This window comes from Pipistrellus hanaki (genome assembly GCF_964339955.1).
Source record: "Pipistrellus hanaki genome assembly, contig: scaffold_68, whole genome shotgun sequence".
Classification (NCBI taxonomy): Eukaryota; Metazoa; Chordata; class Mammalia; order Chiroptera; family Vespertilionidae; genus Pipistrellus; species Pipistrellus hanaki.
Window position 1 is genome coordinate 7,501 of NW_028182267.1, and position 17,500 is coordinate 25,000.

At 47.6% G+C, this 17,500-nt stretch overlaps 1 protein-coding gene and 1 long non-coding RNA gene across 8 annotated transcripts in view; one reads left to right on the plus strand and one right to left on the minus strand.

The window, feature by feature from the left end:
- The window catches only part of ARSH (arylsulfatase family member H), a 31,278-nt gene that overhangs the window by 6,137 nt on the left and 7,641 nt on the right, over positions 1-17,500 (plus strand). For 3 of the 5 annotated variants that reach the window (XM_084907369.1, XM_084907372.1, XM_084907370.1), the window contains 5 exons: positions 1,312-1,433; positions 3,894-4,019; positions 7,143-7,572; positions 13,421-13,557; positions 17,427-17,500. The exon at positions 17,427-17,500 is cut by the window's right edge and continues 61 nt beyond it. In XM_084907369.1, the coding sequence (XP_084763495.1) occupies positions 1,312-1,433; positions 3,894-4,019; positions 7,143-7,572; positions 13,421-13,557; positions 17,427-17,500 (889 nt within the window). Of the gene's footprint in view, positions 1-1,311; positions 1,434-2,708; positions 2,737-3,893; positions 4,020-7,142; positions 7,573-13,420; positions 13,558-17,426 lie in introns of those variants that run through there. The other 2 variants (XM_084907373.1, XM_084907371.1) reach the window with 2 other exon arrangements.
- On the minus strand, positions 14,142-16,555 carry LOC311616139. 3 transcript variants are annotated; one of them, XR_014793848.1, is made up of 4 exons: positions 16,527-16,555; positions 16,119-16,186; positions 15,328-15,395; positions 14,142-14,400 (listed from the first exon to the last, which is right to left on the minus strand). It is a non-coding gene; the product is annotated as an uncharacterized lncRNA (long non-coding RNA). The 3 variants fall into 3 exon arrangements; XR_014793849.1 differs by lacking the exons at positions 16,119-16,186; positions 16,527-16,555 and adding an exon at positions 15,847-15,943; XR_014793850.1 differs by lacking the exons at positions 16,119-16,186; positions 16,527-16,555 and adding an exon at positions 15,464-15,528.

Sequence of the window (17,500 nt, forward strand, 5' to 3'; positions counted from 1 at the left end):
TATTTTATTTTATATTTTATTTAGTTTTAAAATATTTTTGATTTTTCACAGAGAGGAAGGGAGAGGGAGAGAGAGTTAGAAACGTCGATGATGAGAGAGAATCATCGACCAGCTGCCTCCTGCACGCCCCCCACTGGGGATGTGCCCTCAGCCACCAAGGTCCAGGCCCTTGACCGGGAATCGAACCCGGGACCCTTCTGTCCGCAGGCCGACGCTCTATCCACTGAGCCACACCGGTTCTGGCTTTATATTTTTATTTACATTTTTATTTTATTATTGCACAAAAATAGATTAAAAAAAAAAAACCCCACAAAACACATCACACACATACACACACACACACACTGTTTAATCCATTGAATGCTGGCATTTCAGAGGCGTTTAGTCAACCCCCACGTTTAAAACCCATCACCTCTGTCTGATTTTAGGGTTTTCAAATCACCCCCCAAAAGGCCCACAAAAAAAGTATTTATTAAGGCTCATTCCCGCCCTGGCCGGTGTAGCTCAGTGGGTAGAGCGTCGGCCTGCGGACGGAAGGGTCCCGGGTTCGATTCCCGGTCAAGGGCACAGGCCTGGGTTATGGGCTCCATCCCCAGTGGGGGGCGTGCAGGAGGCAGTTGGTCCATGATTCTCTCTCCTCATGGATGTCTCTCTCTCTCTCTCTCTCTCTCTCTCTCTCTCTCTCTCTCTCCCTCTCCCTTCTTCTCTGAAATCAATAAAAATCCTATGGAATAAAAGCCTAATATGCTAAGTGTCTGGTCGACCAGTTGGCCACCCAACCAATCAAAGCGTCATATGCTAATGATATGCTAAAGCTGCTCTACTGTTTGCTATGACGCGCACTGACCACCAGGGGGCAGACAGTCAACCAGTCGCTGTGACGTGCACTGACCACCAGGGGGCAGACAGTTGACCAGCCGACCAGTCGCTATGATGTGCACTGACCACCAGGGGGCAGACAGCCGACCGGCCGACCAGTCGCTGTGACGTGCACTGACCACCAGGGGGCAGACAGCCGACCGGCCAACCAGTCGCTATGACGTGCACTGACCACCAGGGGGCAGACAGTCGACCGGCTGACCGGTCGCTATGACGCCCACTGACCACCAGGGGGCAGACAGCCGACCGGCCGACCGGTCACTATGACGCGCACTGACCACCAGGGGGCAGACAGCCGACCAGTCGCTGTGACGTGCACTGACCACCAGGGGGCAGTGGGTCATTGTGAATCCGCCGAAACGTGCGCTGGGCCGGGCCGGGGGTCAGAGCCTCAGGCGCCGTCTCCCCGTCCGTCCGTCTGTCCGCCCGCAGGACCCCCAACATCGACCGCCTGGCGCGCGAGGGCGTGATGCTCACCCAGCACCTGGCGGCCGCCTCCACCTGCACCCCCAGCCGGGCCGCCTTCCTGACCGGCCGCTACCCCGTCCGCTCCGGTGAGCTCTCCTTCCCGCGTTCTCTCTCTCTCTCCCCCCCCCTCTCTTCCTTCCTCCCTTCTTCTCCTTTCTTTCTTTCTTCTCTCTTTCTTTCTTTCTTCTTTCTTTCTCCTTCCTTCCTTCCTTCCTTCCTTCCTTCCTTCCTTCCTTCCTTCCTCCCTTCCTTCCTTCCTTTCTTCCCCTCTTTCTTTTTTCTCTCTTTCTTCTCTTTGTTCCCATTTCTCTTTCTTTCTTTTCTCTTTCTTTCTTTCTTTCTTTCTTTCTTTCTTTCTTTCTTTCTTTCTTTCTTTCTTTTCCTTCTATTTCTCTTATTTCTTTTTCTCTTCCTTTCTTCTTTCATCTTTCTTTCTTTCTTTCTTTCTCTTTCTTTCTTTTTATTTTATTTCTTCTTTCTCTTTCTTTCTTCTTTTTCTTTCTTTGTTTCTTTCTTTCTTTCTTTCTTTCTCTCTTTCTCTTTCTTTGTCTTTATTTTTTCTTTCTTTATTTCCTCTTTTTCTCTTCTTTCTTTTTCTCTTTCTTCTTTATTTCTTTCTTCTTTCTTCCTTTCTTTCTTTTTCTTTTATTTCTTCTTTCTTTCTTTCTTTCTTTCTTTCTTTCTTTCTTTCTTTCTTTCTTTCTCTCCCTCCCCTCTCTCTTTCTCTCTCTCTTTCTTTCTCCCTTTTTCTTCTTTCTTCAATCTTTCTCTCCCTCCCTCCCTTCTTTCCTTCCTTTCTTCCTTTCTTCTTCCATTTCTAATTTAATTGCTCTGGCCTTGTGGCTCAGTAGATAGAGCATAGGCCTGCAGACTGAAGGGTCCCGGGTTCGATTCCCGGTCAAGGGCATGGACCTTGGTGGCTGAGGGCACATCCCCAGTGGGGGGCGTGCAGGGGGCAGCTGGTGGATGTTTCTCTCTCATCATCGATGTTTCTGGCTCTCTATCCCTCTCCCTTCATCTCTGTAAGAAAACCAATAAAATACATTTTTAAAAAATCAGTGGGAACATATCCTTGGGTGAGCAATAAAAAAAAAAAATAAAGTGTTTCTATTGATTTCAGACAGGCAATAGCTGTGGAATTCTGCAACCCTTCCATCGATGCCAGTGGAACCACTCTTTTGGTCATTTGTTTATTATCATTATTTCTAGTGTATTTTTATTTAAATTTCAGAGAGGGAGAGAGAGGAAGAGGGAGAGAGAAACAACCACGAAGAGAGAGAATCGTGGACCGGCCGCCTCCTGCACGCTCCCTACTGGTTGGGGATGGAGCTCACAACCCGGGCCTGTGCTCTTGACTGGGAATCGAACCCGGGACCTCCTGGTTCCTAGGTCGACACTCAACCACTGAGCCACTCCTGTCCAGATGCTGTTATCTAGTCTTTCTCCCCTCCCTTTCCTATCCTATAGAATAAAAGCTTAATATTCTGAGTGCCTGGTCGACCAGTCGGCTGTTCAGCCAATCAAAGCATAATATGCTAATGATATGCTAAGGCCGCTCAACCGCTCGCTATGATGTGCACTGACCACCAGGGGGCAGACAGTTGACCGGCCGACCGGTCGCTATGACGTGCACTGACCACCAGGGGGCAGACAGTTGACCGGCCGACCGGTCGCTATGACGTGCACTGACCACCAGGGGGCAGACGCTTCGACCAGCAGGTCAGCTTGCTGCTGAGGTCCAGCCGATCGGGACTGATATAGATATCGATATAGATGTTATAGATAAGATGTAGATATAGATTATATAGACAAGATGTAGATATAGATTATATAGATATAGATATAGATTATATAGATATAGATTATATAGATATGGATAAGATATAGATATTGATATATAGAGTTATAGATATAGATAAGATATATATATATAGATATAGATATAGATATAGATTATATAGATATAGATGTAGTTTACATAGATATGGATAAGATATAGATATAGATTATATAGGTATAGATCATATAGATATGGATAAGATATTGATATTGATATATAGAGTTATAGATAAGATATATATAGATAGATATAGATATAGATTATATAGATATAGATGTAGTTTACATAGATATGGATAAGATATAGATATTGATATATAGAGTTATAGATATAGATAAGATATATATGTATATAGATATAGATTATATAGATATAGATGTAGATTACATAGATATGGATAAGATATAGATATAGATATAGATATAGATATAGATATAGATATAGATCATATATATGGATAAGATGATATAGATATAGATGTAGATATAGATATAGATCCTGCCCTGCACCCTCTCACCATCCGGGACCCCTCAGGGGATGTCAGAGAGCGGGTTTCACCCCGATCCCCTGCAGGCCAGGCCGGGCAACCCCCCGCCCCCCCATACAGGTCCACAAATTCGTGCACCTGGCCTCTCGTCACACAATAACCAGGTTACTGTCCCCATGTCCGCGCCCGTCACCTGTTCTCTGCTTCTGTCCCCGCCAGGCATGGCATCGGCCTTTAACCTGAACCGGGACCTGGCCTGGCTGGGCAGCTCCGGGGGGCTGCCGGCCAACGAGACCACCTTCGCCAAGCTCCTGAGGGACCAGGGGTACCGCACAGGGCTCGTAGGTACGGACCGGGTACATACATGAGCAGATGTGTACGTAGATATATGAGTAGATGTATGAATAAATGTATGAATAGATGATGTATGAATAGAGATATGAGTACATGTCTGAGCAGATGTATGAATGTGTATGAGCAGGTATATGAATAGATGTGTGAGTACATATATGAGTAGTATGTGAACACATGTATGGATAGATATATGAATGCATGTATGAGTACATACATGAGTAGATGTGTAGGTAGATATATGAGTAGATGTGTGAATAAATGTATGAATAGATGATGTATGAATAGAAATATGAGTACATGTCTGAGCAGATGTATGAATGTGTATGAGCAGGTATATGAATAGATGTGTGAGTACATGTATGAGTAGTATGTGAACACATGTATGGATAGATATATGAATGCATGTATGAGTACATACATGAGTAGATGTGTAGGTAGATATATGAGTAGATGTATGAATAAATGTATGAATAGATGATGTATGAATAGAAATATGAGTACATGTCTGAGCAGATGTATGAATGTGTATGAGCAGGTATATGAATAGATGTGTGAGTACATGTATGAGTAGTATGTGAACACATGTATGGATAGATATATGAACGCATGTATGAGTATATACATGGGGGGCTCAGACACGGACGCATGGTCTGAGGGACTGGCCTCCCTTCAGTCCGCAAGAGGCTCTGGCTGGGTCCCTCCCTCCAGCCGATGGCGTCTCCTGGAGAGGAGACGGCGGGGGGAAGAATTTAACACATGTGTGAATAGGTACATGAATACATGTATGAGTACACACATGAACACATGTGTGTACATACATGAATACATGTGTGGGCACATAGAGGAATAGATGTGTGAGTAGATGTATGAATAGAAGTATAAGTAGATGTATGAATAGATGTGTGGGTAGATATATGAATACATGCTTGAGCAGATATATGAATAGATGTGTGAGCACATATATGAGTAGTATGTGAACACATGTATGGATAGATACATGAGTAGATGTGTGAGTAGATGTATGAATAGATGTATGAGTAGATATATGAATGCATGCTTGAGCATATATATGAATAGATGTGTGGGTACATATATGAGTAGTATGTGAATACGTATATGGATAGATATATGAATACATGTATGAGTACATATATGAATAGATGTATGAGTAGATATATGAATAGATGTATGAATAAATGTATGAATAGATGTATGAGTAGATGTATGAGTACATATCTGCACAGATATATGAATATGTATGAGCAGATATATGAATACATGTATGAGTACATATATGAGTAGATATGTAGGTAGATATATGAATAAATGTATGAGTAGATGTATGAGTACATGTCTGAGCAGATATATAAATATGTATGAGAAGATATATGAATACATGTATGAGTACATATATGAGTAGATATGTAGGTAGATATATGAGTAGGTATATGAGTAGATGAATGAACAAATGTATGAATAGATGTATGAGTAGATATATGAATAGATTTATGAGTGCATATATGAGCAATAGGTGAACACATGTATGAACAAATGTGTGAATACATGTGTGAGTACATATATGAACAGATGTGTAAGTAGATATATAAATAGATGTGTGAGTAGATATATAAACAGATGTGTAGGTAGATAGATGAGTAGATGTCTGAGCAGACATATGAGTAGATGTGTGGGTACATATTTGAGTAGTATGTGAATATGTGTATGGATAGATACACGAATACATGTATGAGCTCATATATGAGTAGATGTGTGGGTAGATATATGAGTAGATGTATGAATAAATGTATGAAAAAATGTATGAATAGATGTATGAGTACATGTCTGCGCAGATATATGAATGTGCACGAGCAGATATATGAATAGATTTGTGAGTACATATATGAGCAATATGTGAACACATGTATGGACAGATGTGTGAATGCGTGTATGAGCACATATATGAACAGATGTGTAAGTAGAAATATGAGTAGATGTTTGAATATATGTGTGAGTAGATATATGAACAGACGTATGAGTAGATATATGAGTAGATATATAACTAGATATATGAGTATATGTCTGAGCAGATAGATGAATAGATTTAGGAATACATATATGAGCAATATGTGAACACATGTATGAATAGATGTATGAATAGATGTGTGAGTACATATATGAGTAGATGTGTAAGCAGATATATGAGTAGATGTATGAATAAATGTATGAATAGATGTACGAATAGAAATATGAGTACATGTCTGAGCAGACATATGAATAGATGTGTGGGTATATATATGAGTAGTATGTGAATACGTGTATGGATAGAAACATGAATACATGTATGAGTACATATATGAGTAGATTTATGAATAGATGTGTGACTAGATATATGAGTACATGTCTGAGCAGATATATGAATAGATGTGTGGGTAGATGTGTGAATAGATAGATGAATAGATTTATGAGTAATATATGAGTAATATGTGAATGCATGTAGAGTAGATATATGAATACATGAATGAGTACATATATGAATAGATGTATGAAATAGATGTGTGGGTAGATATATGAACAGATGTGTGAATAGATATATGAATAGATTTATGAGTAATATATGAATGCATGTAGAGTACATATATGAATACATGTATGTGTACACATATGAATAGATGTATGAATAGATGTATTAGTAGATATATGAGTAGTATGTGAACACATGTATGGATAGATATATGAGCAGATGTGTGAGTACATGTCTGAGCAGATATATGAATAGATGTGTGAGAACACATATGCTCATTCACTGAGCCACATCGGCTAGGGCCACCACCTATTTTTTATGTTTTAATTAAATTAAATTATTTAATTTTAATATTTTACTGAAAGGGAGAGGGAGAGGGAGACAGAAACACCCATGATGAGAGAGAATCATCCATCAGTGCCTCCTGCACGCCACCCACTGGGGATGTGCCCTCAGCCACCGAGGTCCATGCCCTTGACCGGGGGGAATCGAACCCGGGACCCCCTTCATTCTGCAGTCCGACGGCGTGCTACCCACTGAGCCGCCCCAGCCCGGCCCTCACAAACCTCCTCTCCCTCCCGTTCTCCCTGCAGGAAAGTGGCACCTGGGCCTGAGCTGCGCCTCCCGGGGGGACCACTGCCACCACCCCCTGAACCACGGGTTCGAGTTCTTCTACGGCCTCCCCTTCGGCCTCCTGGGCGACTGCTCTGGGTCCTGGGGGTCGCCCCCTGAGCTGCACCGCCGCCTGCGGGGGGCGCTGGCCGCGTCCACGGCCGCCCTGGCCCTGGTGCCCGTGCTCCTGCTGGTGCCCGCCTGCGCCCGCTGGTTCACGGTGCCCTGGGGGCTGGTGGTGGGCGCCGCCCTGCTGGCCGCCCTCTTCTTCGCCGGCTGGTTCTCCAGCTACGGCTTCGTCCGGCGCTGGAACTGCGTGCTGGCCAGGGACCACGACCTGGTGCAGCAGCCGCTGAGGGAGGGCCGGGCGGCCGGGCTGCTGTTGAGAGAGGCGGTCGGCTTTGTCCGCAGGTGAGGACGGGGGGGGAAATGGGTGTGTTATTTTTTTGTAACTCTTCATTTGCATGCTTGCTCCTGATTGGCTGAGGGGCGTGGCGGAGGGACGGTCGATTTGCATGTTTCTTTTAAAAAAATTTTTATTTTATTGATTTTTTACAGAGAGGAAGAGAGAGGGATAGAGCGTTAGAAACATCGATGAGAGAGAATCACCGACCAGCTGCCTCCTGCACGCCCCCTACTGGGGATGTGCCCGCAAGCAAGGTACATGCCCTTGACCGGGAATCGAACCCGGGACCTTTCAGTCCACAGACCAACGCTTTACCACTGAGCCAAACCGGCTTTGGCTGCATGATTGTTTTTTACGAGTGTAGACTAGAGGCCTGATGCACTGGGATTCCTGCCAGAATGGGGCTTCCCACGGCCTCAGCAAAGCTGACTTTGTTAGGTTCATTTGCATACTTGCTCCTGATTGGATGGTGGGCGTGACGGAGGGACTGTCAATTTGCATATTTCTCTTTTATGCGTGTAGACTAGAGGCCTGGTGCATTGGGATTCCTGCAAGAATGGGGCTCCCTGCGGCCTCAGAGAAACTGTCTTAGTTGGGTTCATTTGCATACTCGCTCCTGATTGGCTGGTGGGCGTGGAGGAGGGACGGTCGATTTGCATGTTTCTCTTTTATGAGTGTAGACTAGAGGCCTGGTGCATGAAGACTTCTGCCAGAATGGGGATCCCTGCGGCCTCAGCATAGCCGTCTTTGCTGGGTTCATTTGCATACTCGCTCCTGATTGGCTGGTGGGCGTGGCGGAGGGATGGTCTATTTGCATATTTCTCTTTTACGAGTGTAGACTAGAGGCCCGGTGTACAAAGATTCCTGCAAGAATAGGGCTTCTCACAGCCTGAGCAAAGTCAACTTTGCTAGGTTCATTTGCATACTCGCTCCTGATTGGCTGGTGGGCGTGGCGGAGGGACGGTTAATTTGCATGTTTTCCTTTTATGAGTGTAGACTAGAGGCCTTATGCATGAAGACTTCTGCCAGAATGGGGCATCCCGCAGCCTGAGCAATGTCAACTTTGCTGGGTTCATTTGCATACTTGCTCCTGATTGGTTGGTGGGCATGGCGGAGGGACGGTCAATTTGCATATTTCTCTTTGATGTATGTAGACTAGAGGCCTGATGCACTGGGATTCCTGCCAGAATGGGGCTTCCCACGGCCTCAGCAAAGCTGACTTTGTTAGGTTCATTTGCATACTCGCTCCTGATTGGCTGGTGGGTGTGGTGGAGGGATGGTCAATTTGCATGTTTCTCTTTTACGAATGTAGGCTAGAGGCCCGGTGCTTGGGAATTCCTGCGAGAATGGGGCTCCCCTCGGTCTGAGCAAAGTCAACTTTGCTGGGTTCATTTGCATAATCGCTCCTGATTGGATGGAGGGTGTGATGGAGGGACGGTCGATTTGCATGTTTCTCTTTGATGAATGTAGGCTAGAGGCCCGGTGCTTGGGAATTCCTGCGAGAATGGGGCTCCCCTCGGCCTGAGCAAAGTCAACTTTGCTGGGTTCATTTGCATAATCGCTCCTGATTGGCTGGAGGGCGTGGCAGAGGGACGGTCGATTTGCATGTTTGATTTTTACGAGTGTAGACTAGAGGCCTGATGCGTGAGGATTCCAGCAAGAATGGGGCTCCCTGCGGCCTCAGAGAAACTGTCTTAGTTGGGTTCATTTGCATACCTGTTCATGATTGGCTGGCGGGCGTAACGGAGGGACGGTCGATTTGCATGTTTCTCTCTCTTTTTTAAAAAAATGTATTTTATTGATTTTTTACGGAGAGGAAGAGAGAGGGATAGAGAGTTAGAAACATCGATGAGAGAGAATCATCGACCAGCTGCCTCCTGCACACCCCCTACTGGGGATGTGCCCGCAAGCAATGTACATGCCCTTGACCGGGAATCGAACCCGGGACCTTTCAGTCCACAGACCGATGCTCTATCCACTGAGCCAAACCGGCTTCGGCTGCATGTTTCTCTTTGATGAATGTAGACTAGAGGCCTGATGCACAAAGATTCCTGCCAGAATGGGGCTTCCCGCAGCCTGAGCAATGTCAACTTTGCTGGGTTCATTTGCATGCTTGCTCCTGATTGGCTGGTGGGTGTGGCGGAGGGACGGTCAATTTGCATATTTCTCTTTGATGTATGTAGACTAGAGGCCTGATGCACTGGGATTCCTGCCAGAATGGGGCTTCCCGCGGCCTCAGCAAAGCTGACTTTGTTAGGTTCATTTGCATACTCGCTCCTGATTGGCTGGTGGGTGTGGTGGAGAGATGGTCAAGTTGCATGTTTCTCTTTTATGAATGTAGACTAGAGGCCTGATGCACAAAGATTCCTGCCAGAATGGGGCTTCCCGCGGCCTGAGCAATGTCAACTTTGCTGGGTTCATTTGCATACTCGCTCCTGATTGGCTGGTGGGCGTGGCGGAGGGACGGTTGATTTGCATGTTTTCCTTTGATGAATGTAGACTAGAGGCCCGGTGCGTGAGGATTCCTGGGAGAATAGGGCTCCCTGCAGCCTGAGCAAAGTCAACTTTGCTGGGCTCATTTGCATGCTTGCTCCTGATTGGCTGGTGGGCGTCACGGAGGGATGGTCTATTTGCATGTTTCTCTTTGATGAATGTAGACTAGAGGCCTGATGCGTGAGGATTCCTGCGAGAATAGGGATTCCTGCGGCCTGAGGGAAGGCGTCTGTATTAGGTTCATTTGCATACTCGCTCCTGATTGGCTGGTGGGCGTGGTGGAGGGATGGTCCATTTGAATATTTCCCTTTTACGAGTGTAGACTGGAGGCCCGGTGCTTGGGAATTCCTGCAAGAATGGGGCTCCCCTCAGCCTGAGCAATGTCAACTTTGCTGGGTTCATTTGCATACTCGCTCCTGATTGGCTGGTCTGCGTGGTGGAGGGACGGTTGATTTGCATGTTTCTCTTTTATGAGTGTAGGCTAGAGGCCCAGTGCTTGGGAATTCCTGCGAGAATGGGGCTTCCCACTGCCTGAGCAAAGTCAACTTTGCTGGGTTCATTTGCATGCTCTCTCCTGATTGGCTGGTGGGCGTGGCAGAGGGATGGTCAATTTTGCATATTTATTTTTGATGAATGTAGAATAGAGGCCTGATGTATGAAGATTCCTGCCAGAATAGGGCTTCCCGCGGCCTGAGCAAAGTCAACTCTGCTGGGCTCATTTGCATGCTTGCTCCTGATTGGCTGGTGGGCGTGGCGGAGGGATGGTCAATTTGCATATTTCTCTTTTATGCGTGTAGACTAGAGGCCTGGTGCATGAAGACTTCTGCCAGAATGGGGCTCCCTGCGGCCTCAGCAAAGTCATCTTCATTGGGTTCATTTGCATGCTCGATCCTGATTGGCTGGTGGGCGTGGCGGAGGGGCGGTCAATTTGCATATTTTTCTTTTATGAGTGTAGACGAGAGGCCTTATGCATGAAGACTTCTGCCAGAATGGGGATCCCTGCGGCCTCAGCATAGCCGTCTTTGCTGGGTTCATTTGCATACTCGCTCCTGATTGGCTGGTGGGCGTGGCGGAGGGATGGCCAATTTGCATATTTTTCTTTTATTAGTGTAGACGAGAGGCCTTATGCATGAAGACTTCTGCCAGAATGGGGATCCCTGCGGCCTCAGCATAGCCGTCTTTGCTGTGGTCATTTGCATACTCGCTCCTGATTGGCTGGAGGGCGTGGCGGAGGGACGGTCCATTTGCATATTTCTCTTTTATGCGTGTAGACTAGAGGCACGGTGCACAAAGATTTCTGCCAGAATGGGGATCCCTGCGGCCTCAGCATAGCCGTCTTTGCTGGGTTCATTTGCATACTTGCTCCTGATTGGCTGGTGGGCATTTCAGAGGGACTGTCAATTTGCATATTTCTCTTTGATGTATGTAGACTAGAGGCCCGGTGCACTGGGATTCCTGCCAGAATGGGGCTCCCTGCGGCCTCAGCAAAGTCATCTTCATTGGGTTCATTTGCATGCTCGATCCTGATTGGCTGAGGGGCGTGGCAAAGGGGCGGTCAATTTGCATATTTCTCTTTTATGAGTGTAGACTAGAGGCCTTATGCATGAAGACTTCTGCCAGAATGGGGATCCCTGTGGCCTCAGCATAGCCGTCTTTGCTGGGTTCATTTGCATACTCGCTCCTGATTGGCTGGTGGGCATGACAAAGGGACTGTCAATTTGCATATTTCTCTTTGATGTATGTAGACTAGAGGCCTGGTGCACTGGGATTCCTGCCAGAATGGGGCTCCCTGTGGCCTCAGCGGAGCTGTCTTTGCTGGGTTCATTTGCATGCTCGCTCCTGATTGGCTGAGGGGCGTGGAGGAGGGACGGTCGATTTGCATGTTTCTCTCTGATGAATGTAGACTAGAGGCCTGATGCACTGGGATTCCTGCCAGAATGGGGCTTCCCGCGGCCTCAGCAAAGTCATCTTCATTGGGTTCATTTGCATGCTCGCTCCTGATTGGCTGGTGGGCGTGGCGGAGGGACGGTCAATTTGCATATTTTTCTTTTATGAGTGTAGACTAGAGGCCTTATGCATGAAGACTTCTGCCAGAATGGGGATCCCTGCAGCCTCAGCATAGCTGTCTTTGCTGGGTTCATTTGCATGCTCGCTCCTGATTGGCTGGTGGGCGTGGCAGAGGGATGGTCAATTTGCATATTTCTTTTTGATGAATGTAGACTAGAGGCCTGATGCACTGGGATTCCTGCCATAATGGGGCTCTCTGCAGCCTCAGCGGAGCTGTCTTTGCTGGGTTCATTTGCATGCTCGCTCCTGATTGGCTGAGGGGCGTGGAGGAGGGACGGTCGATTTGCAGGTTTCTCTCTGATGAATGTAGACTAGAGGCCTGATGCACTGGGATTCCTGCCAGAATGGGGCTCCCTGCGGCCTTAGCAAAGTCATCTTCATTGGGTTCATTTGCATACTTGCTCCTGATTGGCTGGAGGGCGTGGCGGAGGGACGGTCCATTTGCATATTTCTCTTTTATGCGTGTAGACTAGAGGCACGGTGCACAAAGATTTCTGCCAGAATGGGGATCCCTGCGGCCTCAGCATAGCCGTCTTTGCTGGGTTCATTTGCATACTTGCTCCTGATTGGCTGGTGGGCGTTTCAGAGGGACTGTCAATTTGCATATTTCTCTTTGATGTATGTAGACTAGAGGCCCGGTGCACTGGGATTCCTGCCAGAATGGGGCTCCCTGCGGCCTCAGCAAAGTCATCTTCATTGGGTTCATTTGCATGCTCGATCCTGATTGGCTGGTGGGCGTGGCGGAGGGACGGTTGATTTGCATGTTTCTCTTTGATGAATGTAGACTAGAGGCCTGATGCACTGGGATTCCTGCCAGAATGGGGCTCCCTGCGGCCTCAGCAAAGTCATCTTCATTGGGTTCATTTGCATACTCGCTCCTGATTGGCTGGTGGGCGTGACGGAGGGACGGTCAATTTGCATATTCCTATTTTATGAGTGTAGACTAGAGGCCTGGTGCATGAAGACTTCTGCCAGAATGGGGATCCCTGCGGCCTCAGAGAAACTGTCTTAGTTGGGTTCATTTGCATACTCACTCCTGATTGGCTGGTGGGTGTGACGGAGGGACTGCCAATTTGCATATTTCCCTTTTATGTGTGTAGACTAGAGGCCTGGTGCATGAAATTCATGCAATAGGAGGGTGGCGTGTGTGTCCCTCAGCCCAGCCTTCACCGTCTCCAACCTGGGACCCCTTGAGGGATGTCCGCCGGGCCCGTGTAGGCCTGATCCTGGTCGGCATTCCTATATGTTTCCTCTCGCTGTGGCGGTAACCGAGCCCGACCTCTGACCCCCTAGGAACGCGGGGGGCCCGTTCCTCCTGATGGTGTCCCTCCTGCACGTCCACACGCCGCTGGTCACCAGGGAGAAGTTCATGGGGCGCAGCAAGCATGGCCGATACGGCGACAACGTGGAGGAGATGGATTCGATGGTGGGTAAGTTGCTTGGATACGAAGGAGCTATGATCTCCATCTTGCCTTAGGATAGATTGTGTTCATAAACAGCAAGGGGTCCTGGGACAAGGGGTCCTGAGACAAGGGGTAGTCTTTAGCCACCTTGCTTTGGGACAAATTGTGTTAATAAACAGCAAGGGGTCCTGGGACAAGGGGCAGTCTTTAGCCACCTTGCCTTAGGACAATTTGTGCTAATAAACAGCAAGGGGTCCTGAGACAAGGGGCAGTCTTTAGCCACCTCGCCTCAGGGCAAATTGTGCTAATAAACAGCAAGGGGTCCTGGGACAAGGGGTAGTCTGTAGCCACCTCACTTCAGGATAAATTGTGTTAATAAACAGCAAGGGGTCCTGGGACAAGGGGTAGTCTTTAGCTCCTTCAGCTGAAGCTCCTCTGACCCCCAGTGCCTTTCAAAATTATCTTTCATCTCTGGACTCCTTATTGAATCTACCCATCAGCCCTTTCTCCAGATTGCTGAGCCCTTTGGAATGCTGGGACAAGAACACCAACAGAGGGAACCCCTCCCTCTTAACCCTTTGATGTGTATTATCTCCACTTTGTCTTAAGACAAATTGTGTTAATAAACAGCAAGGGGTCCTGGGACAAGGGGTAGTCTGTAGCCACCTTGTCTCAGGACAAATTGTGCTAATAAACAGCAAGGGGTCCTGGGACAAGGGGCAGTCTTTAGCCACCTTGCTTTGGGACAAATTGTGTTAATAAACAGCAAGGGGTCCTGGGACAAGGGGTAGCCTTTAGCCACCTTGCTTTGGGACAAATTGTGTTAATAAACAGCAAGGGGTCCTGGGACAAGGGGTAGTCTTTAGCCACCTCGCCTTGGGACAATTTGTGTTAATAAACAGCAAGGGGTCCTGAGACAAGGGGCAGTCTGTAGCCACCTCGCCTCAGGGCAAATTGTGCTAATAAACAGCAAGGGGTCCTGGGACAAGGGGTAGTCTTTAGCTCCTTCAGCTGAAGCTCCTCTGACCCCCAGTGCCTTTCAAAATTATCTTTCATCTCTGGACTCCTTATTGAATCTACCCATCAGCCCTTTCTCCAGATTGCTGAGCCCTTTGGAATGCTGGGACAAGAACACCAACAGAGGGAACCCCTCCCTCTTAACCCTTTGATGTGTATTATCTCCACTTTGTCTTAAGACAAATTGTGTTAATAAACAGCAAGGGGTCCTGGGACAAGGGGTAGTCTGTAGCCACCTTGTCTCAGGACAAATTGTGCTAATAAACAGCAAGGGGTCCTGGGACAAGGGGCAGTCTTTAGCCACCTTGCTTTTGGACAAATTGTGTTAATAAACAGCAAGGGGTCCTGGGACAAGGGGTAGCCTTTAGCCACCTTGCTTTGGGACAAATTGTGCTAATAAACAGCAAGGGGTCCTGGGACAAGGGGCAGTCTTTAGCCACCTTGTCTCAGGACAGATTGTGCTAATAAACAGCAAGGGGTCCTGGGACAAGGGGTAGTCTTTAGCCACCTTGTCTCAGGACAATTTGTGCTAATAAACAGCAAGGGGTCCTGGGACAAGGGGCAGTCTTTAGCCACCTCGCCTTGGGACAGATTGTGCTAATAAACAGCAAGGGGTCCTGGGACAAGGGGTAGTCTGTAGCCACCTCACTTCAGGATAAATTGTGTTAATAAACAGCAAGGGGTCCTGGGACAAGGGGTAGTCTTTAGCCACCTCGCTTTGGGACAAATTGTGTTAATAAACAGCAAGGGGTCCTGAGTTGAGGGGCAGTCTTTAGCCACCTTGCCTTAGGACAGATTGTGTTAATAAACAGCAAGGGGTCCTGGGACAAGGGGCAGTCTTTAGCCACCTCGCTTTGGGACAGATTGTGTTAATAAACAGCAAGGGGTCCTGAGTTGAGGGGCAGTCTTTAGCCACCTTGCCTTAGGACAGATTGTGTTAATAAACAGCAAGGGGTCCTGGGACAAGGGGTAGTCTTTAGCTCCTTCAGCTGAAGCTCCTCTGACCCCCAGTGCCTTTCAAAATTATCTTTCATCTCTGGACTCCTTATTGAATCTACCCATCAGCCCTTTCTCCAGATTGCTGAGCCCTTTGGAATGCTGGGACAAGAACACCAACAGAGGGAACCCCTCCCTCTTAACCCTTTGATGTGTATTATCTCCACTTTGTCTTAAGACAAATTGTGTTAATAAACAGCAAGGGGTCCTGGGACAAGGGGTAGTCTGTAGCCACCTTGTCTCAGGACAAATTGTGCTAATAAACAGCAAGGGGTCCTGGGACAAGGGGTAGCCTTTAGCCACCTTGCTTTGGGACAAATTGTGCTAATAAACAGCAAGGGGTCCTGGGACAAGGGGTAGTCTTTAGCCACCTTGTCTCAGGACAGATTGTGCTAATAAACAGCAAGGGGTCCTGGGACAAGGGGTAGTCTTTAGCCACCTTGTCTCAGGACAGATTGTGCTAATAAACAGCAAGGGGTCCTGGGACAAGGGGTAGTCTTTAGCCACCTTGTCTCAGGACAAATTGTGCTAATAAACAGCAAGGGGTCCTGGGACAAGGGGTAGCCTTTAGCCACCTTGCTTTGGGACAAATTGTGCTAATAAACAGCAAGGGGTCCTGGGACAAGGGGTAGTCTTTAGCCACCTTGTCTCAGGACAGATTGTGCTAATAAACAGCAAGGGGTCCTGGGACAAGGGGTAGTCTTTAGCCACCTTGTCTCAGGACAATTTGTGCTAATAAACAGCAAGGGGTCCTGGGACAAGGGGCAGTCTTTAGCCACCTCGCCTTGGGACAGATTGTGCTAATAAACAGCAAGGGGTCCTGGGACAAGGGGTAGTCTGTAGCCACCTCACTTCAGGATAAATTGTGTTAATAAACAGCAAGGGGTCCTGGGACAAGGGGCAGTCTTTAGCCACCTCGCTTTGGGACAGATTGTGTTAATAAACAGCAAGGGGTCCTGAGTTGAGGGGCAGTCTTTAGCCACCTTGCCTTAGGACAGATTGTGTTAATAAACAGCAAGGGGTCCTGGGACAAGGGGTAGTCTTTAGCTCCTTCAGCTGAAGCTCCTCTGACCCCCAGTGCCTTTCAAAATTATCTTTCATCTCTGGACTCCTTATTGAATCTACCCATCAGCCCTTTCTCCAGATTGCTGAGCCCTTTGGAATGCTGGGACAAGAACACCAACAGAGGGAACCCCTCCCTCTTAACCCTTTGATGTGTATTATCTCCACTTTGTCTTAAGACAAATTGTGTTAATAAACAGCAAGGGGTCCTGGGACAAGGGGTAGTCTGTAGCCACCTTGTCTCAGGACAAATTGTGCTAATAAACAGCAAGGGGTCCTGGGACAAGGGGTAGCCTTTAGCCACCTTGCTTTGGGACAAATTGTGCTAATAAACAGCAAGGGGTCCTGGGACAAGGGGTAGTCTTTAGCCACCTTGTCTCAGGACAGATTGTGCTAATAAACAGCAAGGGGTCCTGGGACAAGGGGTAGTCTGTAGCCACCTCACCTTGGGACAATTTGTGCTAATAAACAGCAAGGGGTCCTGGGACAAGGGGTAGCTAGTCTTTAGCCACCTCGCCTCAGGACAAATTGTGTTAATAAACAACAAGGGGTCCTGGGACAAGGGGCAGTCTGTAGCCACCTCGCCTTAGGACAATTTGTGCTAATAAACAGCAAGGGGTCCTGGGACAAGGGGTAGTCTTTAGCCACCTTGTCTCAGGACAGATTGTGTTAATAAACAGCAAGGGGTCCTGAGTCGAGGGGCAGTCTTTAGCTCCTTCAGCTGAAGCTCCTCTGACCCCCCCCCCCCAACGCCTTTCGAAATTATCTTTCGTCTCTGGACTCTTGAATGGTGATGGGTTCCTCTGTCTCCCCTGCCCCAGGTAAGATCCTGGAGGTCCTGGACAAGGAGTGCCTGGCCAACCACACGCTGGTGTATTTCACCTCGGACCACGGG